The sequence below is a fragment of the Emys orbicularis genome, chromosome 19 (assembly GCF_028017835.1).
Source record: "Emys orbicularis isolate rEmyOrb1 chromosome 19, rEmyOrb1.hap1, whole genome shotgun sequence".
In the NCBI taxonomy this organism is placed as follows: domain Eukaryota; kingdom Metazoa; phylum Chordata; order Testudines; family Emydidae; genus Emys; species Emys orbicularis.
In genome coordinates this window covers 17165134-17186485 of record NC_088701.1, presented here as the reverse complement: position 1 = coordinate 17186485, position 21352 = coordinate 17165134, and the positions used below count along the sequence as shown (strand labels likewise).

The 21352-nt window shown below is 61.8% G+C and overlaps 1 protein-coding gene across 1 annotated transcript; it reads left to right on the top strand.

The window, feature by feature from the left end:
• Positions 1–2304: 2304 nt before the first annotated feature.
• On the top strand, positions 2305–20718 carry COPZ1 (COPI coat complex subunit zeta 1). Its single transcript, XM_065419367.1, has 9 exons — positions 2305–2439; positions 12442–12510; positions 14177–14258; positions 15044–15135; positions 15875–15930; positions 17389–17466; positions 18542–18593; positions 19209–19247; positions 20570–20718. Exons 1-9 carry the CDS (start codon positions 2305–2307, stop codon positions 20615–20617), a joined length of 651 nt encoding a protein of 216 aa, XP_065275439.1. The 3' UTR covers positions 20618–20718.
• Positions 20719–21352: the final 634 nt, after the last annotated feature.

Here is a 21352-nt window from a genome sequence, read left to right as displayed (position 1 = left end):
GCGCCTTGTCAGCCAGTCTCTTTGTCCTTGGCAACTGTTACATGTGTCCATCCTGTGGTGGGGAGGGTCGCCTTGAAAGAGGAAGGGCAAAGTGGCTAGTGGGGCAAGGCCTGGGTGCTCATTTGCAGTAAGGCCGACCCCAGATTGGCCTAAAACCCATAAGATTTTCTTTAAAGGGGATATTCTGGTTTTGACCCCAGGGGGTTTGCTGACAAAGATCCAAGATGCTGCCATTCTTCTCAAGCTCTGAACACTCCATGTAATGGCAACACTACAGAGACTGGGCAATCATGACTGAGAGCAGATCTGAGGGGGACTGCGTTTCTGTGTGTGTGTTGAAGTATAGAAGTGCAGATGTTCTGTTGAAACCTTGCATTTACATATATGCAACTGCAACAAAGGGCTGGAGGTCTATGTGAGGACTAGCAGGCTTCCTACCTATTAGCTTTTCTATTAAAACTTTTCTATGTACTGTAAACACTGTTTACAATGCATTTGTGTGTATTAGATGTTTGTTTACTATGAAATTATCTAAGACTCTCTCTTTGAACAGCTGCATTTGGAGTGACCAGGCCTACTGTGAGGACAGGCAGAGGCAAACCAACACAATGGAGATAGCCTTCATTTTTTAAACTTTAAGAAGGAAAACCCCCAAAATTGGCAGGAACGTAAATAATATGAAGCAACATCAAATACTTGCTTAGGAAAAAAACCCTGTAAATTACCATCATCGCACTAAAAGAATTTTCTACAGAACAGTGTGGCCCCGAGAAGCTCCTCCTCCCCCTGGCTGCAAAATCTAGTTTCCCCCTCTCCGCCTTGCGATGCTCCTTTTATTCAACACTGCGATGCCCGCACCTCTTTCCAACAGGTTCACCCGTGATCATGATCGACATCTCCTGAGCGAGAGACTGAGCCACACTTGTTGACTCAGGCACCCAAATCGTATTCCCTCTCTCAGTGTCCCAAGGGTCAGCTTCACCGGTCATACGCTCTTTGCCCCTCGCACGGCTCTTCCAAGTCCAGTTTCCTCTAGCACAGCTCTTTTTACCCAGGGCCACGTCTTTTTACCTCCTTTTCTAACCACCTTCCAACTGCCTCCTCCCCAGCAGAGGCTGAGTCCCTCAACCTCGGAGCTACCCTCTCATTGGGTGTCTCTCTCCCCGGGCAGCATTCGATGCTGCTGCATCACAGCTGCAGGCCCTAACACTCCCGCTCTTGGGCCAAACTGCAGGAGGTCCTAGGGCTGGGGTTAGCACATAGTCAGGGTTTTACACACACTCGCCCTCAGATTTAAGTAGATCATACGTCCCATTTTGGCCAGGACAGTCCGTTTTTTAAGCCCTGTCCCAGCCGTCCCAACTTTTTTGGCAAGAGTGGGCATTTGTCCCATTTGCTCTTGGCGACTTGATGAGTTGGCAAGAGCAAATGGGATAAATATCCACTTTTGTCAAAAAAAGTGGGGTTTGGTGTGGAGGAACATGCGGAGGGGGGGAGGCAGGGCTTGAGCGAGCGGGGAGGCCAGGCTCGGGTGAGCTTTGACCCCAGCCTCAGGCAGGGGGCAGGCAGGGGGGCTTGGGCCAGCCCTGCACCATGTCCCATTTTCCCTTTGGGAAATATGGTCACCCTAGATTTAAGGCCGTGTAAGGGAGTGAAGCGAGGGCGTAGGAGGAGGTGGTGTTACTCAGCTCCCCTCTCGTTCTCCCACTGCCCTGCTCATCAGATCACAATCCGTCTTACCGGGGGTCAGTCTCATCACCCCATTGGGCAAATGGGGAAACTGAGGCACGGGGCGGGGAAGTGAGGAGTGGAGGTCGCAGCAAGGGGCCGTCTGAGGGCATGTCCCACACACAGGAGCTGGTAGTCTGCATAGCTAGAGGGGTGGGGTTTGCAAGCCCCGCCCACCAAGGAAGCCCCATGGGAGCCAGCATGGTCCCTCCCCCTGCCCTCAAGGTCATGACCCCAGAGAGGTCAGGGTGCCCGGGTTAGGGTCATGACCCCACGGCGGCGGGGCCCACACACAGCGGATAATGACTCCTTCCGGTCATGTGACATGTGATCCCGCCAACCACAGCACAGGGCTGGCGAGACACATTACGTCACCGCTTCCCTGGTCGTCATGGGAACTATCCCGCCCTCCCACGCTGACCCCGCCGGGAGGCGGGGTCTCAGCGAGTGACCGAGAGGGGCGCCTTCGAATCACCGACCACTAACTTCGAAGGCTGAGGGGCGGGGCTCTCCGGGACACGCCCAGTTATTGGAATGGAATTTCTGGTTGGCTGGATGTGATAGACGGGTTAGCCAATGAACGGTCAGAATGGGGAGGGGGCGGGGCCTGGAGCTGCGATTGGCAGGCGACCAACCAATGGCGCGCGGCCCCTGCCGCTCCTGCTCCACGTCGGCAGCATCGTTGAGGGCAAGATGGAGGCGCTGATCCTGGTAGGAGCGGGCTCCGGGCGGGGGAGCCCTGGGGGAGAGACTGAACCCTGAGGGGAGAAGGGGGGTCGGACAAGGGGGGTGGGCACCACCAGTAGTGGGTTGGGCACGCTGTCGGGACATGGGGAAAAGATGGGCACTGCCAGTGTGGGGAATGGGGGATGGGCACTGCCAGTGGGGGGGATGGGCACTGCCAGTGGGGGGGATGGGCACTGCCAGTGAGGCGAATGGGGGATGAACTCCACTGTTGGGGGTTGGGTGCTGCTGTTGGGGAAGGCGGAGGATGGGCACTGCCAGTGAGGGGGATGGGCACTGCCAGTGGGGGGGATGGGAGATGAACTCCGCTGTTGGGGGATGAGGGATTGGGCACTGCTACTGGGGAGGATGGGCTCCATTGTTGGGGGAGAGATGGGTGTTGGGTACTGCCGGGGGAAAGATGGGCACCACCAGTGGGTTGGGCGTTGCTGTTGGGGGAGGGGAGGAATAGGCTTTGCCATTGGGAGAAGCAGGGGAGGATGGGCCCCGCCATTGGGGAGGATGGGAGAGAAAGGTAATAGTGTCAGTGTAATGTATTTCGACTTCTGTAAGACATTTTACTTGGTACCGCGTGACATTTTGATTAAAAAACTAGAATGATATAAAATCAACATGGCAGACGCCAAATGGATTAAAAACAGGCTAACTGATAGGTCGCAAAATGTAACGGTAAATGAGGAATTGTCATCGACTGGGTGTGTTTCCAGTGGGGTCGTCCTGTGTTGGTTCTTGGCCCTGTGCTATTTAACATCTTTATCAGTATCCTGAAAGAAAACATAAAATCATCGCTTATGAAGTTTGCAGATGATGCAAAGACTGAGGAAGTGGTAAATAATGAAGAGGACAGGTCATTAATACAAAGTCATCTGGATGACTTGGTAAACTGGGTGCATGCAAACAGTATGCATTTTAATACAGCTAACTGTAAAGCTATCCACTTGAGAACAAAAGCTGTCGGCCGTACTTACGGGATGGGGGACTATCTTGGGAAGCAGTGACTGAAAAAGATTTGAGGGTGATGGTGGATAGTTAGCTGAATGTGAGCTCCTAGTGCAACGCTGTGGCCCCAATGGCTAATGCAACCCTGGGATACATAAACAGGGGAATCTTGAGTCTGAGCAGAGAGGTTATTTTACCTCTGTATTTGGCCCTGGTGTGACCACTGCTGGAATCCTGTGTCCAGTTCTGTGCCCGCTGATCAAGAAGGATGTTGATAAATTGACAGAGAGCTCAGAGAAGAGTTATGAGAATGATTAAAGGATTAGAAAACCTGCCTTGTAGAGGTAGACTCAAGGAGCTCAATCAATTTAGCTTAAGAAAGCGAAGGTTACGTGGTGAGTTGATTGTAGTCTATAAATATCTACATAGGCAACAAATAATTGATAATGGGGTCTTCAGCCTAGCAGGGAAAAGTATAACGCCATCCAATGGCTGGAAGTTGAAGCAGGAAATAGGGTATAAATATTTACCAGTGTGGGTAATTAACCATTGGCAAAACTTACCAAGGGTCATAGTGGATTCTTCATCGCTGATAATTTTAAAGTCAAGATTGGATGTTTTTCTAGAAGATCTGCTCGAGGAAGTTCTATGGCCTGTGTTGTACAGGAGGTCAGATGAGCTGATCACAGTGGTCCCCTCTGGCCTTGGAATCTAGGAGTGGGCACTGCTATTTGGGGGAGGGGAGGAATGGGCACCACCATTGGGGATGGTAGGGGGAGAATGGGCTCCACCATTGGGTACCCCCTGCCATGCACATGGTGGCTGTGGCAAGTCCCTTTCAGCCTGGGATTGGGCTGTGTGAGGCTCTGGCAGGGGAGAGGTTGCCCCAGGCCTGGTGCTCCTGGTGAGGGGGGCGGGCTGCCCTGTGTCACCTGTTGGTGTGTGGATAGCAGGGTCGTATGCTGGGTAACATTTGCTGTGTGTGTGTGTGGGGGGGGAAGGTTTGATTACTTCCTGCTCTGGGTGGGAGTTCCCCTTCTGTCTGGGTGGGGGGAGGAATTCCAGCTTTTGTGGGGGAGGATCTGTATGATCTGGACAGGCCATTAACCCTGGGGGCTGGGTCCTGAGAGAGCAGCTGTGACTGTCATGTGGGGCCCAGAGTGTTACTCTGTAACACAGGACAGCTGGGACGGAGGAGGGCCTCTCCTCAAAAACCAGCTGCACCATCGCAGCTTGCTCTGAGACAAGTATCTCAAAACCTCGCATTTAGGGGAGAATGTGGAAAAACTGAATAACTTAGGCCTGGGTCTGCCGAGGCCCTAGGATGCTAGCTCAGACAGGGGCAAACCAGCCCCTGTTTGGTGCACTGTGTTAACTCTGAAACCTAACAACGACAGTTTAAATGGTGGAAAATTCGGAGGCAAAATTCCTTCCTCTCCCGTCCAAACTTCTGGCACCGATGCTTCTGTGACATTCTTCTGTGTGGTTGGAGCAAAACCCCACAGTGTCCTGAAAATGCAGTAGCGTGGGGCCGTGTGAAATGATCCCAGTGTCGTAAATAAACCAGGGGTCGCTGTGCTGAATGGGGTGGTCGGCTACGTTTCTGATTTCATAACCCCCCCCCCACACACACACACACACTCCCCTTCCTGAAAGCCCCTGGAGCTGCAGTGTCACTTCCCCTTTGCCTCCTCTGAAATCTGGACTCTTTGCTACAGGCCTTAGGCCCAGCTTAGCCCCCCTGCTCCTCCCAGGACTCAGAGCCTTGACTGCAGGGAATGTTCCTGCATTGGTCCCGGGAGACGTGGGGTGTTGGAGGGAGGGGTCAGAGCAAAGCGCTTTGCAGTTCTTGGCAGGGGGTCCCTTGCACCCAGAAGCTCCTTTGACTCTGCACAGGCGGGAGGGGCTGCCCACCTGGTTCCAGTCGCAGGCATAGGGCTGGAGGTTGCGATCAGGAAGGTGTGATTTCGGTGTCTGCCCCCTTGCCCTGGGGGTTCCCAGTGCGGGTGTAGCCCTGTTTCAGGGGGAATGGGACTGATCGGTGTGACTGTGTGAATGAGCTGGGCGGGAGTCGGGCATGGCCAGTGGGGGACAGAGAGCAGAGGGCCCCTTGAGCCAGCGGCCTGCCTCGCTGTTCTCTCCAAGCCTTGGCTGTGGAGGCTGCGGTATTGGCTCCTTGGCCCCCGATTTCCCTGGTGCCTGTGTGGCGGTGCTAGCGGAGTTAGCCTCACTGGCTGCCCTGGAGAACAGAAGTGGTTTAAACCCAGACTGTCCCGCTAGCCAGGCTGCCTGGCTCTGAGACCGGGGGAGGGCTTGCTCCTGGCACGCTAGCGCTTGTCTGGCTGCGGTGCGCTCTGGGCACCCTGGATTCTGGGAGGTTTCAGAAGGGCCAGCGGGGAGAGGGTTGGTTGAACTGGTGGCTTCAAGCTGGTGCCAAAGTTGTTTGGACTGGACTGGTTCCTGTCCCTCTGAGAGCCTGGTCAGCTCCAGCTAGTTCTCGTGGCACTTGCCAACCAGTCAAGGCACTTCTGTGTGTGGCACCCGGGCCTGAGTCTCTGCTGCATGTTTCCGGAGTCAGAACCCGGGATGGGGAGGGGAACGGCAGCCTGAAGTCACCGTTGTGTCTCCCTCATCCTGGTCAGCCCCTGCATGGTTCCCTGCACAAAGGAGAGCAGCCCACAGCCTGTTCTAGCTCGGCCTGGCCTGGCCTGGCTGCCTGGGAGCTGCTGGAAGCCCAGGACAGCCCGCGCACTCAGTGCTCCAGTCACCCTCCCCCTGCCCCTACAGCTGGGTGGCGAGGCTACCCCTCCGCCCCCCCTTTACGCTGCGCCCGACCATTTCAAAGCATGGTCTGTCCGTCCGTCCTAGGGGATTGGCTGTAGAGGAGGCCAGGCTGATGTTACAGCTGGCTCTGAAGCACAGGAAGGGCAGGCTAGGGCTCTGGCCTTGGACTCCGGCGACCAATCACTTATTCTGCCCCCTGCCTCAGGGTCCTGTGTGTGCAATGGAGATACCCCTTCCCAGCCTCCCCAGGGAGGAGCCGGAGCTGGTGCTGGGGCCAGAGGAATCCTGATCTTGGTCAGAGCATAGGGCTGTGTGAACGATTTCTTCCACGCCAAGTATCCAGCTGGGTGACCCGGAAAGCCTGGCTGCTTGCGGCATGCTTCCCTCGATTCCCTGTGGGTGGACAGAGCACGGAGCTGAGTGCCAGGACTCCTGGGTTCCATTCACTGCTCTGCCACTGGCCTGCTGCTGGGTTACCTTGGGCAAGTGACGGCCCTGCCCTGTGCCTCAGTTTCTCCATCTGTAAAATAATAATGATGCTAATCTCCTTTGTAAAGCGCTTGGAGCTCCACTGATGCCTGACAATACCTGGTCTAAAATGCCCTTCTGTATTGCTGCCAGCAGCTCCCTGCCCCTCTCCTTTGTCTGCAGACAGGTTCGCCAATCGCCTTTGCAAATAATAATAATAAAGCCCCACCTGTATTTCTTGGCTTCTGGCATCTCTTTTCCGGCGCTATCCCCTAGTTAGGGTCCTGGCAGCCATAAAAGGTTTACGGTGCGGCTGCTGATACCGCGCTGACCATCTGGGCTGTTGAGCACCTACTTGAATTGATTGAAGTCTAATTTATTGAAACTTCCGAATTAAATGATCAGAATAAACTGCGCCGTAACTCTTAACGTCTCCTTTGAATGGTCGATTGCTCCAGGCTCAAACTAAAAACCTCCAGAGAGAAATTGAGGCAGCTTCTCGGGCTCCAGGCCCTCTGCCCTCCGGAAGCACTCGTTATAGATTTAAAATGTGTATTTATTTGCTTTGCTCTGCGGGGCAGCGTGGCTCTAGAGAAGTGTAAATCCTCCAGGGCTCCTCTTGCATTCTCTTTGCTTCTCATTTCCCCTCTGAGTGGGGATGGATGGAGCTGGGATGGGAAGACGCAGCCGTTTTAGCTCTAGGCTGCTGGTTCTAATCCAGCGCAGGGCAGCAGCTACTGTATGTAAAAGAGGCTTGTGGTTTTTCAAGTTGGTTCCTTTGACTCATGTACACCTGCCCTCTCAGTTGGTCAAAGAGCGAATGGAGACTGGTCTCCTTTGTCATCTCCAGAGAGGGTTGGTCCTGGTCAGGGTGAGGTGTATGTGGGGGCAGTGCATTGAGGGGAATGTAGCTCTCCAGGGCTGTCCATCCAGCTGCCCCCCGAAGAACACAGCTGAGCCCCCACGTTGGAGGGGAACCTCGGGACAGTTGCACCAATGTGGGATGCAGTTAAGGGCTGGGGTTCGTTTGAGAGTTAATCCAGAATAAAGCAGGGTGTGAATGTAAATCTGATTATCTATTCCAGATTAACTCCATGTGTCAGTTAGTAGGTTAATATTAGTTTAACCCTTAATCCACTTTGGAAGTGGATTAAGCTAATTCAGAATAGGGCACTCTTATACCGGAGTAAGAGCGTCCACACATGGAATTAATCTAAATTAACTTCCCATGTTGACAAGCCCTAAAGAGTTTTTTGACCTGATTCTCAGACCCACTGGCCACTTGCAGTGATGCCCGTGGGAGCAGCAGGTGCTTGGCACCTCTGACAGTCGGGCCCTTAGGTTGTGCACCCACCAATCAGATCCCTTAGGGTGTCCCACGAGTGGAGATGCCCCCGAATGGCCTGGTTGCTGCTGGCAGGTTCAGCCCCACTGTCTTGGTCTCCTGGGCTGGGGGTGGGGATCAGCCCAGTTTTCTGACAGGCACTTCTGGAGTCAAAGGGCTGCAGGATCGGGCCCATTCCCTGCAGGCTAGGCCATGCTTGGCTTCTGGGGGAAGTCATGTCCCATGAAACCACGCTCCCTAGGGCTGTGGAGTCACCTGGCAGTTTCTGTCCTCTCCCCTAGGAGACACAAGGATGAGTGGCTATGGGGAGGGGTCCCTTGGGCTGGTGCCAGGCAGCCAGCGGAGCTCTGGGGTCTCAGAAGTGGGGCAGTCCCATGCTGTGCCCAGTGGAAGCCAGTCCATCCATCACAACTGTCAAGGGCCCAATCCTGGAATGTGCTGGGCAGAGGGCGTCATGGGCGATTGGCACCGCCCGGGCTCCAGTGCAGGGTTGGTTCTGGAGAGTCTCAGCTGCAGGAGAGGCAGCCGTGCCCGTCTGGGAACCGCCCTGCACTCCCCAGATCCGCAGGCGGGTGGATTTCTGCTCCGCTGCCAGGCCCCGGGCAGTACCGGGGGGCCTGTGCCCGGGACGGGGTGGGGGTGCCGGATGCAGAGCCCGCAGCATTTGAGGTGAAGTTCTGTTATACACTCCGACTGTGGCTACGTGGAGGTCAGTGCATCACAGAACTTTGTCTCGAGAGCTTTTTAGCGTCTGTCTCACTTGGGGTCCCCCAGGTCTCTGCTGCGCCACCCAAGTGCCCCCACCCCTTTTACGTGGTCTGCAGCCCTGAGCTGTGGGTCTTGGCCTGCGTGGGGCTCTGCCGCAAGCTAAGCTGACTGCTTAGACCACCTGATACGTCAACAGCAGGCTCCCCCGGCTCCCAGGAGCCTCTCAGGGGGCCCGGCGGTGCCCGCATGCCCGGCGGTGGGGTGCAGGGAGCGATCTCCATGTGCCCCGTGCCTTGATCTGTGCAAACCCCCTTCCTTTTACTCTGGTGGGCTGAGGGTCTCCTGAGCCACGGGCCTCTGCCGGTCTGAAGTCCTTAGATTGGGGTGGCCAACCTGTGGCTCCGGAGCCACATGCGTCTCTTCAGAGGTTAATATGCGGCTCCTTGTATAGGCACCAACTCTGGGGCTGGAGCTACAGGTGCCAACTTTCCAATGTGCCGGGGGGTGCTCACTGCTCAACCCCTGGCTCGGCCACAGGCCCTGCCCCCACTCCATCCCTTCCCGCCCCCTCCCCTGAGCCTGCCATGTCCTTGCTCCTCCCCCTCCCCCTATAGCCTCCTGCATGCCACGAAACAGCTGATCGAGAGGGAGGGGGAGGCACAGGCACTGATCCCAGGGCTGCCGGTGGGTGGGAGGTGCTGGGGGCGGGGGAGCTGATGGGGGGCTGCTGACATATTACTGTGGCTCTTTGGTAATGTACATTGGTAAATTCTGGCTCCTTCTCAGGCTGGCCACCCCTGGGTTAGATCCTGCCCCAGCGCGCTGGGAGACGTCAGAATCCCAACCCACCCATCCATTAGCGGCTCGTGTGCCCGTGGGAGCGCGGCCCCTGATCCTTCCCACAGCGCTGTCAGCCCGAGCCCCTAATAGCCCCCTAGTGCTGCTCCCCTTCCTGAGCCTCTGCAGACAAACAAGCCCCATTGCAGGAGCTAAACTGCCCCATCTCGCGCCCCCCATGGGGGGAGCCAGTCCCCCCCTCGCACGGTGGTGCGCCCGTGTAAATCCAGGTGGGAATCCAGCTGTGCACGTGCCCAGCTCCGAGCGTGGCCTGGAGACCAGGGGCAACGATGCTTGGGGTGTGCCTCCTCCCGCGTGCGTCTGTGGGTGTCTGAGTGAAAGATCCCCCCGCTCTGCCGTGCTGCATGGGCAGGATGCCGTCAGCATTCAGGGCTCAGCAGGCCGGACGCCGCGGTGATGGCACCAGCCTGGGCGGATAGAGACTTGCCATGAGCCGGGTCTGCACAGGGCAAAGGCCATGGGGGGTGGGGAGGAGCCACTGTGAGTCACCAGCACAGGGCCGTGCCTCACTAGGGTAGATGGGAGCCGTAACAAGGGGCCTGGTGGCTGGGGGTCCTGGCATGTATTGGACTGTGGCCCGGTGACCTGCGGGCTGGGAGGAGGCGAGGGGAAGGGCTGTGCCACCTCCATAGCCAGGGGTGGGCACCAGTCGCCCCCTCCTGGCAGCCGCATGGGGAGTGAGCTGGGGCTGGGCCGAGTGTCGGCGGAGAGCCCATGAAGGGCCAAGCGCCCGGGGTGGTGCTGGCTGGGCAGAGGGGTTGGGGATTGGCCCACTCTGCCCTCTTAGTCAGAGGGGCAGCTCCCCCATGGCCCTTTGCTCGGGGGGCCCTGTGGGGACAGGCCTGGGGCGGGGTGGGACCTATCAGTCCTTAGAGCCTGGGGCTGAGGCCTCGTCTCAGTGGGACCTGAGCAGGGGGAGTCCCTGGGGGAGTCACAATGAGCCCTGCTGGGGGCGCTGGGCTGGGGGCTCTGCTGCTCAGCCAGTGGCTGGGACTGGGGTGGATCCTGGTGGCGACGAGGGGCTCTCATCAGTCAGGGTGACAGGCAGCGGCCCCTGAGGAGCCAGAGCCCCCATTGCCCCGGCCCCACACTGCCAGCTGGCCCCTGAGGAGCCAGAGCCCCCATTGCCCCGGCCCCACACTGCCAGCTGGCCCCCGAGGAGCCCAGAGCCCCCATTGCCCCGGCCCCACACTGCCAGCCGGCCCCCGAGGAGCCCAGAGCCCCTATTGGGCCCCCCCCCCAGCCCTGTGCTGGCAGCTGCTGCCTCCCTTGTGCCTTCTGCATTCATGGCCTCTTAGTTCTGGGGACCCTCATCTGTCCCCTTTCCTTGCGCAGAGGGGATACTGGCCCCACACTTCCCCTGTTCCCAGTGCAAACAGCACCTGTAATCTGCGTCGTCTGACACTGAGCAGCAAAGAGGGGCAAGCCGGGAATAGAACCCAGGAGTCCTGACCCCCAATCCCTTGCTCTAACCACTAGATACCACTCCCCTCCCGGAGCTAGGGGATACAACCCAGGAGTCCTGGCTCCCAGCCCACCTCTGCTCTAACCACTAGCCCCCGCTTTCCTTGTCTTTGAAGCTGTCAGAGCTGCCATGGCCGCTGCGGGGCCTGGGGGAAGCGGCTGGCCGGGATGGAGAGTGATAAACGTGGTTGCTAGAGCTGCCCCGTGCAGAGTGGGGTGGGGTGGGGGGTGAGCAGCAGGAAGCCGGCTTGCCCGATAGCAGCTGGTTATTTATACCCCCCGCCCCGTCAAAGCGCCAGCTGGGCGACCTTGGCGAGCCGTGTCTGTGGCTGCTGTGGGCCTGGAGCTCCCCCTGCTGGCCAAGGGCAGGGAGAGCACAGGGCTGGGGAGGCTGCGGCGAGGTGGGGCAGAGAGCTGGCTGGGGGGTGCTCGGCCCTGCAGGCCTGTGTGTTACCGGGCATGGGGCATTGGGCCTGTCTGCAGCTTGGGCTGGGGCCCCGGGGAGGCCTTGCTGGCACCTGGGGCAATGGGGGGGCTGCACCAGCACGTGAAGGGGTCACGCCCTGGCAGATCCGGGGGGCAGGCAAGAGGGGGGCAGGCCCGGGATCGGGACGGATGGACGCTGGCACTCACCCCAGAACGTCCCCCCTCCCGCGCTGGAGACACCCTGCCGTTAGCCTAGGTCATGCCGTGGGCTGTTGGGTTTGTATAATAATGTGGGACCTGATTACAGCTGGAGCCTGTGGGGTGGGGGCCAGGCTCCCCCCCGATTCCACACTCATTCTGATGCCTCTCAGCGGGGCCCTCTGGTGCCCCGTCCGTGCCCGCCATGGGGTGTGGGAGGCAGGGGCGGCTGCGCCCGGAGCGATAGTGACAGAGCTGGGCTGGTTACAGAGCACCCCCGATGCCAGCTGGGGCTGGCCCTCTGGTCTGCAAAGCACTGGGTAGGGGTGAGAGGTGCCGGGGCGGCAGCGTCTCTGTCTGCAGGGCAGGGGCGTCCTCCCCCCAGCAGAGCCCCCGGCCGGCGCCGGCCCTGTGCTGAGAGCCCAGCTGGGGGCGATGCACACGTCTGCTGGGCACCAGCTCAAGCCAACCGTCGGGGTGGGGCTGATTTTCCAGCCCTGCTGACCTGGGGCGGGATCGGAGCTGGCCCCAGGAGCTGTGCCGAGATCCATGCCCCAGGGCGGTCCCTCGAGCCGGATCTCCTCCCGTCCCCCGTCCCCCAGCCGACACAGGGAGCAGGTGTGGGCCTAATCCTGGTGCCATGGTTCTGGGCCGCGGCTGCCCCACGTGCTGCCCTGGCTGGCTGAGCTCCCTGCGGGTGTGTGTGGGGGGGTGGGCGGGCTGGAGCGGCTCCGGGCCGTGGCAGGCTCTGGGCAGTGACTGGGCCTGTGTCTCTGCAGGAGCCGTCCCTGTACACGGTGAAAGCCGTCCTCATCCTGGATAACGATGGCGACCGCCTCTTTGCCAAGGTGAGTGCCCGCAGGCAGCGCGGCGTGGGGCGCGCTCTGGGTCCCGGGGGCACTGTGGAATGGGCAGGGCTGTCATCAGGGGCTGCGCGTTGGGTCCCAGGGGCACCACGGTGGGGTGTGTGTGTGTGTGTCAGATGCCGCACTCTGGATACCAGGGACACCATTGGCGTGGGGTGGGGGGTATCAGATGCTGCGCTCTGGGTCCCATGACCTACCCTAGGGCAGGCAGGGGCCTGGGATTCTCGTTTGTGAGTGAACTCCAGGATTGGGAACGTAGGGATCGAGGGGAGCAACTCTGGAACCAGACACAGGGCAAAGCTGACTTCCCCCCACCCCACCAGTGCCCCTCAGTCCCGACCTGCAGCCCCTGCTACCCCAGCCCTGGGCTCCCCCACAGCTCTGCCAGTGCCCCTCAGTCCCGACCTGCAGCCCCTGCTAGCCCAGCCCTGGGCTCCCCCCCCAGCTCTGCCAGTGCCCCTCAGTCCCGACCTGCAGCCCCCTGCTAGCCCAGCCCTGGGTTCCCCCCCAGCTCTTCCAGTGCCCCTCAGTCCCGACCTGCAGCCCCCTGCTAGCCCAGCCCTGGGTTCCCCCCAGCTCTTCCAGTGCCCCTCAGTCCCGACCTGCAGCCCCTGCTAGCCCAGCCCTGGGTTCCCCCCCAGCTCTTCCAGTGCCCCTCAGTCCTGACCTGCAGCCCCTGCTAGCCCAGCTCTGGGCTCCCCCCCAGGTCTTCCAGTGCCCCTCAGTCCCGACCTGCAGCCCCCTGCTAGCCCAGCTCTGGGCTCCCCCCCAGCTCTGCCAGTGCCCCTCAGTCCCGACGTGCAGCCCCTGCTAGCCCAGCTCTGGGCTCCCCCCCAGCTCTGCCAGTGCCCCTCAGTCCCGACCTGCAGCCCCTGCTAGCCCAGCCCTGGGCTCCCCCCAGCTCTTCCAGTGCCCCTCAGTCCTGACCTGCAGCCCCTGCTACCCCAGCCCTGGGCTCCCCCCCAGCTCTGCCAGTGCCCCTCAGTCCCGACCTGCAGCCCCTGCTAGCCCAGCCCTGGGCTCCCCCCAGCTCTTCCAGTGCCCCTCAGTCCCGACCTGCAGCCCCTGCTAGCCCAGCCCTGGGCTCCCCCCCAGCTCTTCCAGTGCCCCTCAGTCCTGACCTGCAGCCCCTGCTACCCCAGCCCTGGGCTCCCCCCCAGCTCTGCCAGTGCCCCTCAGTCCCGACCTGCAGCCCCTGCTAGCCCAGCCCTGGGCTCCCCCCAGCTCTTCCAGTGCCCCTCAGTCCCGACCTGCAGCCCCTGCTAGCCCAGCCCTGGGCTCCCCCCCAGCTCTTCCAGTGCCCCTCAGTCCTGACCTGCAGCCCCTGCTAGCCCAGCCCTGGGCTCCCCCCCAGCTCTGCCAGTGCCCCTCAGTCCTGACCTGTACCCATCCCCGGTCCTACAATTTCAAGGACGTGTGCATGAAAACACGCCTTGCTTCTCCCCCTCCGGGTCCTGCGCTGCCCAGTGCTCTCTGGCTGCGGTGGGTGTCATGGGTGCCCAGGATCCAGCCCTGAGGTGTGGTGGGAGGCCTTGGTGTCCCCTTCCCGGTGCCCAGCTGCAGGCTGTGCCCATCTGGACTGACCTGGGCTCCGGGCCCGGCTGGCGTTGCACAGGGCCAGGAGTAACGCCCGTGCCTGTCCCTGCAGTACTATGACGACACGTACCCCACCGTCAAGGAGCAGAAAGCCTTCGAGAAGAACATCTTCAACAAGACCCACCGGACGGACAGTACGTGCCCTGGCCTGGCGGGGTGGGGGGAAGGGTCTCTGCCCCCCAACACTGCCTGTGATCTCCCTGCCTGCCCAGTTCATGGGCCCTGCAGCTCCACTCGCTGAAGTGGGCAGGGGCGGATGCTGCGCTCTGGGTCCCAAGGGCACCATGTGGGGGGAGGGTCAGACACCACGCTCTGGGTCCCAGAGGCACCATGGGGGGGAGGGTCAGACGCCGCATTCTGGGTCCCAAGGGCACCATGGCGGGGAGGGTCAGACGCCGCACTCTGGATCCTAGGGGCACCATGGGGGGGGAGGTCAGACGCCGCACTCTGGGTCCCAAGGGCACCATGGCGGGGAGGGTCAGACGCCGCACTCTGGGTCCCAAGGGCACCATGGGGGGGAGGGTCAGATGCCACGCTCTGGGTCCCAGGGGCGCCATGGGCACCTCCATTAGGGCAAGGTGCCCGCTGCGGGTATACAGTTGCTGGGCTGGCACGCTGCGGGCACACAGGATCGCAGTAGTGCTGCTCCCAGGGAGTGTGTGGGGGGTCAGGATTGGGGGCCATGGCTGGGGTACAGCCGCATTGGGGGGAATCAACAGGGAGGTGCCCCCGTGCCCTCTGCCACCGATGATGCTCTGAACCAGGGTGGTCTTGGGATGCCCACCTAAAACAGAGACTGGGGCCGTCCCATGAACGCTGGCTGCCCCTCCCTGCCTCACCAGCAGGGGGGGACTGGTGAGCCCACCCTAGCAAAGCCCCTCTTCCCATGAGCCGGCCTGTCCCCCCCTCCCCCCCCCAGGCGAGATCGCCCTCCTGGAGGGGCTGACCGTGGTCTACAAGAGCAGCATCGACCTGTACTTCTACGTCATCGGCAGCTCCTACGAGAACGAGGTTCGTTCCTGCCAGGGGGACATGGGGAGGAGTTAGAGCCTCGTGTCGGGGCAGCGCGGGTACTGGGGGACAGGATGTTCTGTGCCCACAGGGGATTGTGGGTACAGAACTGGAGGCGGGCGCTCGCCTAGAGAAACCTGGCCCTTGCTGAGGGGCGGGGCATCGCTCGCACCCCCCATTGCTTTCCCAGCTGGTGCGCTGCTGCCTGCCCCGTGCCCTCGGGTGTGGGTGATCTGGCTGCGACAGAGCGTTCTTGTAGTGCCGGGGGGCAGCCTGTGGTCACCACACAGGCAGCTGACCCTGGGCACGCTGTGAGGGGGGTGGGGCAGGGCAGCGTGCCCTGGAGTCAGAGCCGCACTGAGCACCAGATCTGCAAAAGGGCTCCATGCCCAGCAGCTCCACGGAGAGTGATGGAGACACCCCCACTGGCAGCCGTGGGGAATCCCCCGCCATCCTCCACCCCCTATTGTTCTTAGTGGGGGCTGTGGGCGCTGGGCCCCTTTGCAAATCAGGCCCTAAAGGCTGCCCCTGCCCCACACCAGAGCCGTGATGATGCTCTGCCCCCTCGCCTGCCCGTCTCTCCCGCCAGGGGCAGCCCCCACCAGCAGATGGCCCCTCCCCAGTGCCCTATGCCCGGGGACCTGCTTGGCTGTCAACAGCGGGCTTGACCCGCAGGGTGCCAGCTGGGGACACTTGGGGCAGGCCCTGATCTCCTGACCTGCGTCGTCTCCTCTTCCAGCTGATGCTCATGGCCGTGTTGAACTGCCTCTTCGACTCGCTCAGCCAGATGCTGAGGTAAGGCCCGTGGGGGGCGGCGAGGCGGGGCGGGGTGTGGGGAGGGCTCTCCCCCTGCTCGAGGGGTGGAGGGTCAGTCTAGGATCGGCTGAGGCTCTGGCGTGGGAAGCCAGGGGCTCAGCATGCTCACAGTGAGGCCACTAGGGGCCTCCTCTTGCTGCTGATTGGACATGGCAGGCGCCCAGATGCCATGGTGATGGGCTGCAGGGTAAGACCTGAGCCAGGATGAGGTGACCCGGAAAGGCCTGGAGTGGGGGTCAGCTCTGAGTCCCCAGTCCCCTTGGGCCAGACCTGGGCCAGGTGTAAATCAGTGAGGCTCCAGTGCCACCAGTGGAGGGGCTGATTTGTACCAACTGAACGTTTCTGAGGAACGGGCTGTGGGCGAGGTCTCCTGTTGTGCTCGGGAGAGAGGGCCCGTTCCATCAGACCAGCTGCAGACGGCCGGCGGGGCGCAATCCTGCCAGCACCCCCCGTTCCTGCTGATGGCTGCTCAGCACCCCAGGATCGAGGCCCTCTCCCCACTGTGCCCCTCTGAGCCAGCACAGCCCTGTGTCCTGTCCAGGCGGCCCTGTGCGCTTGCTCCATGAGGGGGATCTTTCGGGGCAGTGGAGCCGAGCAGGGCTGGGTGAGCTGCCAGCCAAGGGAGCCCCGTCGGCCTAGCAGGGGGATGAACCAGCAGGGCCCCAGCTCCGCCCCTCGGTGCCCCGGTCCCTGGCGGGATCGTCGGCCGCACCGAGAACGGGACAGATAAGATCAGAGTTCCCGTTGCCCAAGCCTGGATATGGGGGGCAGGTGCAGTCACCAGGCAGCGAGGGGGTTGGCTGATCTAGGGCAGAGCCCAGAGCGCCAGGCACTGTTGGCCAAACACTGCCCACCCGGCTGGGTCAGCGCTTCAGTGGGGTCTCGCTCCGGGCGGCGTGAACAGGACACAGGGCTGTGCTGGTTCAGAGGGGCACAGTGGGGAGAGGGCCTCGATCCTGGGTTCACTCTCCAAACCCTGGGGGCTGCCTTTCCCCCCGGGTTTGGATCAGAGCAGGGGAGGGGCCTAGTGGGCCAGATCCTCTGCTGGCAGAAATTGCATTCCCGGACTCCAGTGGGGCTGAGGAACCATGTGCCTGGGATGGGACACTGTCAGCCCCCCTCTCCCTCCAGCACACTGGGGCTCAGCCCACCTGGAGCCATCGCCCCCAGTCTGTATAGCCTGGCAGCCCCCCCAGGGAGTGAGCGGGTCAGACCTGAGCCTCCTCCCCCCACCCCATACTGGACGTATCTGAGCCAGGCAGCCCCTTGCCAGGATGCTCTGAAGTTCCACCTGCCAGATGGGGGGCCTGGCCCCTGCCGATGGCAGCCTGAGCTGCCCTGCAGGATGGCATGTGGGCTGTGGCTGGTGCCCAGGGCCTGGTGGGTCTCGCGCCAAGGCCCTGGGCTCTCCCTGACGGGGCGCGGGTCTCTCGGCAGGAAGAACGTGGAGAAGCGCGCCCTGCTGGAGAACATGGAGGGGCTCTTCCTGGCGGTGGATGAGATCGTGGACGGAGGGTGAGCACCAGCGCCCTCTCCTGTGCCCCCCAGGAAATGAGGCTCCCGCTCCCCCCATGGGCCCCAGGGCTGCAACGTCCTCCCTCCACCCAACCTGTCTTGGGCCCATCTTACCAGGCCCTTGTGTCCGGGGCCTGAGTGCTGGGACATCCTGCCCAGCTTGGGAGTGGCGGTGGGTGGGCATCAGCACTGGGGAGTGTTCCCTGGGGAGGGCTGGAACACCCTGTTCGCCAGCCGCCCCATGCCTTGCATGTGAGGGTGGGTGTGCTGGGGGGATTCCAGCTGGCTGTTGTCACGTGTGTCCAGCTGGTTGGTGCGTGAGTGTGGGCGTGTGAGGGTGTGGGTGTGTACATGTACACACTGGTTGCAGCGTGTTCCCAGCGAGGTGCCCACTGTAAATGCCCAGCCCCAGGAAGGTGACATTTCTCTGTGAATTGAGGGAGGTTTAAGTTCTTCTGAAGGGCCTGGCTGCCCAGATACTCCCTCCCCCGCTGGCCACCGTGACCCTCTGCATGTTCCCCCTCCCCCCCCCCGCTGGCCACTCTGACCCATGTCTCCCCCTCCCCAGCTCGGTTCCCCCCATCTCTCCTCTGGCCACCCAGTTCCCTGGGCAGCCCCTGCTTTGTCCCAGGCTGGTCAGAGTCACCCCGATTCTCACAGTCCGGCCGTTGGGGATGGGGGTTTGTCACAAGCCCTAGGGGCTGCTCCGAATTGCATTGGAGCCCAGATGGCTAGAAGCTGGGCCATCCGTGTGGTGCGGCGCAGGGCGGCAGCCTGGGCATGGGGGAACCCGCGAGCAGGGGCTTCTCTCGGCACAGGGTTAACGGGCGTGTGCAGCGCAGGGCGGCAGCCTGGGCACGGGGGACCCGCGAGCAGGGGCTTCTCTCGGCACAGGGTTAACGGGCGTGTGCAGCGCAGGGCGGCAGCCTGGGCACGGGGGGACCCGCGAGCAGGGGCTTCTCTTGGCACAGGGTTAACGGGCGTGTGCAGCGCAGGGCCGCAGCCTGGGCACGGGGGACCCGCGAGCAGGGGCTTCTCTCGGCACAGGGTTAACGGGCATGCGCTCCTCCCTCAGCGTGATCCTCGAGAGCGACCCCCAGCAGGTGGTGCATCGAGTGGCCGTGCGGGTAAGTGAGCGCCACCCCTCCCCCTCCCCACTCAGAGCCCCTAGAGCCCTGCTTCTGTCCCTCCCTGTCCCAGTAGGCTCCTCCTCCTCCTCGACTTGCCCGTCCCTGTGCCAACTGCCCATTCTGCCCCTGTTGGGCACCCAGAGGAGCGCTAGGGCAGGAGCCTGCCTGCCCTGGAATGGCTTTGCTCTACAGGGCGGGTGGGGGGAGGGGCAGCACAAGCCCTCAGGGCACAATCTACCCCCTGCTGTGCCCCTGCCCTTCCCTGGGGCAGCCCCCCCAGGGCCAGCTCCTGCTTTCCAGCCCCCGGGGGCAGGGGTGGCTGTTAACCAGGCTGGGGCTAAGCTGGGGCCTGACTCCTTGAAGGGCCCAGCACCCAGCAGCTGCCACTGAGAGCAGTGGGGAAGGGCATGGCTGCCTTGCCCAGCCCCCTGCATTGGGAGGAAGGGGGGAACCGTGTCCCCTACAGCACTGGGGTGGGGGTGAGGGCGGTGCCCCCTGCTTTGAGCCGGGGGAAAGCCGAGCCCCTGCAGCATTGGGGGGTGCGGTTCAGGGCGGCACCTCCTATGGCACTGGGGGGCTGGAGGTGCTGCTCCATGATGTGTGTCTTTGCAGGGCGAAGACGTCCCCCTGACAGAGCAGACAGTTTCTCAGGTACGTCCCTGTCCCCACCCATCACTCCCCCAGCTCGGGCAGGCCTGTCCCCCAGTCGGCTCCAGGGCTCTGCGACTTCCTACCCCATCCCCAGATCTCGCCATCTCCAGCCCAGTCCCCACCCTCCCCCAGTCAGGCCCAGCCCAAGCTGTGCATGGGATCCCCCAGGGCAGACCAGCTGGGATCCTCCCCCCAGGGGCCTGGTGTAATTTCCCTGCAGACTCCAGCGCCCCCTAGTGGCAATGCGGTCCATAGGGGGGTGCCTCCTGACCGCTTCCCAGCTAATGCCCTGAAGTATGGGGTTGGATTGCAACATGCAGCAATTGTTAACCACCCCCAGCGTGCTCCGTGCTGCACGAGACCCAGTGGTGGGCACAGCCTCTGCCCTGGGGAGCCCACAGCCAGTGGGGCACACAAAGGGTGGCACTAACTTAGAGTAAGGGCCTAAGAAATATTGTGGGCCCCACAGTAACCCAGCTCCTGCTGGGCTGGGTGCTCTGAGCCAGGCCCTTAGATACACTGTGCCATGCAGCCTGCTGGTGGGGGCTGCCCCAGCACTCTCCTGTCCAGGGCAGCTCTGCCTCCAGACGGGCCAGCTGCTCATTGGCCAAAGCCCTAGACGGCAGCCTGCCCCGCTGGACAGAGTGCCCTGCTAGGGCCTATCCCAGCTCAGGCTGGGCTGAGCCACAAGACAGATCTTAACCCTGGATCCGGTTCCTTGTGCCCCATTGTGAGGCAGTGCCTGGCCCAGTCATGGGGAACAGCCCGTAACCGAAACTCATGGAGTCCCTGCTCCCCCACGGGACGGCAGGGGCAGATTCTGCTCACCTGGTGCCAGCTGGTGCCTGCAGCTGCAGGCTGGGTTGGCAGTAGAGGGAATCCCCTGACCCAGCTGTTCTCCGGCCAGTCTCTCCTGCTGGATCCAGCCTGGCAAACCTTTGTCCTGCCGGCCCGCGGACCCTTCCACCACAGCCACACCTCCCCCTGCGGAGCGGCACCCAGACAAGGCCCCAGTAGCCAAAGGGCCCAGGGCTCCTGAAAGAGCCTGACCTGCAGGCAGCACTTGCCCCACACGCAGCTCCCTCTGGGGGTGGGGGGGGACAGCCGCCAACTGGAGACCTGGATCTTGGCATCAGCCCCTGCTCGTACCCAGAGAGCTGTGGGGTTTCCCATGCCCCCTGCAGGGCTTTTGAAGCCTGTGGTCACCATGGCGAAGGGCGTTGGCTCTAGCAGTGGGGCTGGCAGGTTACTGGAGGGGAGGGGAGAAGAGGATCTGCCGCCCAGCCCCTCCAGCTGAGCCACCCCCTGTCTGTGCTTTCCAGGTGCTGCAGTCGGCCAAAGAACAGATCAAGTGGTCTCTGCTGCGATAGGGCACGGATCCCACCGCTGCCCCCATCTCTACTGTGTCCCACCCCCCTGTCCTGTATGACGCACTGCCTGGCGCCCTAACACGCTGGAGGATTTTGCTGGATCTGCTGTCTGGCTCTTTTCTGACCCTCTGGGCGGCTGCTGCTTCCCCAGCCCTTGAACAACAGGGAACCCCACCTCAGGGTCAGCGGAGGTGGCTGCTGCCCAGCCCAGCCATTTGTCCCATCCCTGGACTCGCAGGGGGTCCCCCAGACTCATTGCTGCTGAAACCAAGCCCAGGATGGGATGGGGTGGCACCCTCGACCCTGCCTCACTGCTGCCCCCTGTGGTGGCTGTGTGTCCTGGCCTAGGGCCCTCTTTGGGATGTGATGAGGGGGCGGGGCTTCCCCACATCACCCTGCTTCCTCCATCTCCATTGGCTGTTCCCTCCAGGGGGTGGGACCCTGTGCACTCCCTGGCATTGCAGTAGCCAGTTATGATCCAGCCACTGAGGCCTTTCCTGGGGCAGGTGCTGCTGATGGGGGGGCGGAGGGGGTGTCACCTGGGCTCATGTCCTCCTGGGGGCTGCCACTTGGGTACAGCCAGCGTGGGGTGGGCTCTGGAGCCCAGCAGCTTCTCAGGCCAGGGGAGAGTCGGGGATCCAGCACAGGGGAGTGGGGAGGGGCGTCTCCTCCACGCGCTGCCCAGGTGCCTTTGCTGTTAGCTGCGTTTCCCGGGGACCCAGCTTGGCAGCCCCA

Coding starts and splice junctions, on each gene's coding strand:
- COPZ1 (XM_065419367.1), top strand. CDS start 2,305: ATGAACGGTCAGAATGGGGAGGGGGCGGGGCCTGGAGCTGCGATTGGC. Junction 17,467..18,541: donor GATGAGATCGTGGACGGAGG/GTGAGCACCAGC, acceptor CTCCTCCCTCAG/CGTGATCCTCGAGAGCGACC. Junction 18,594..19,208: donor TGCATCGAGTGGCCGTGCGG/GTAAGTGAGCGC, acceptor GTGTCTTTGCAG/GGCGAAGACGTCCCCCTGAC.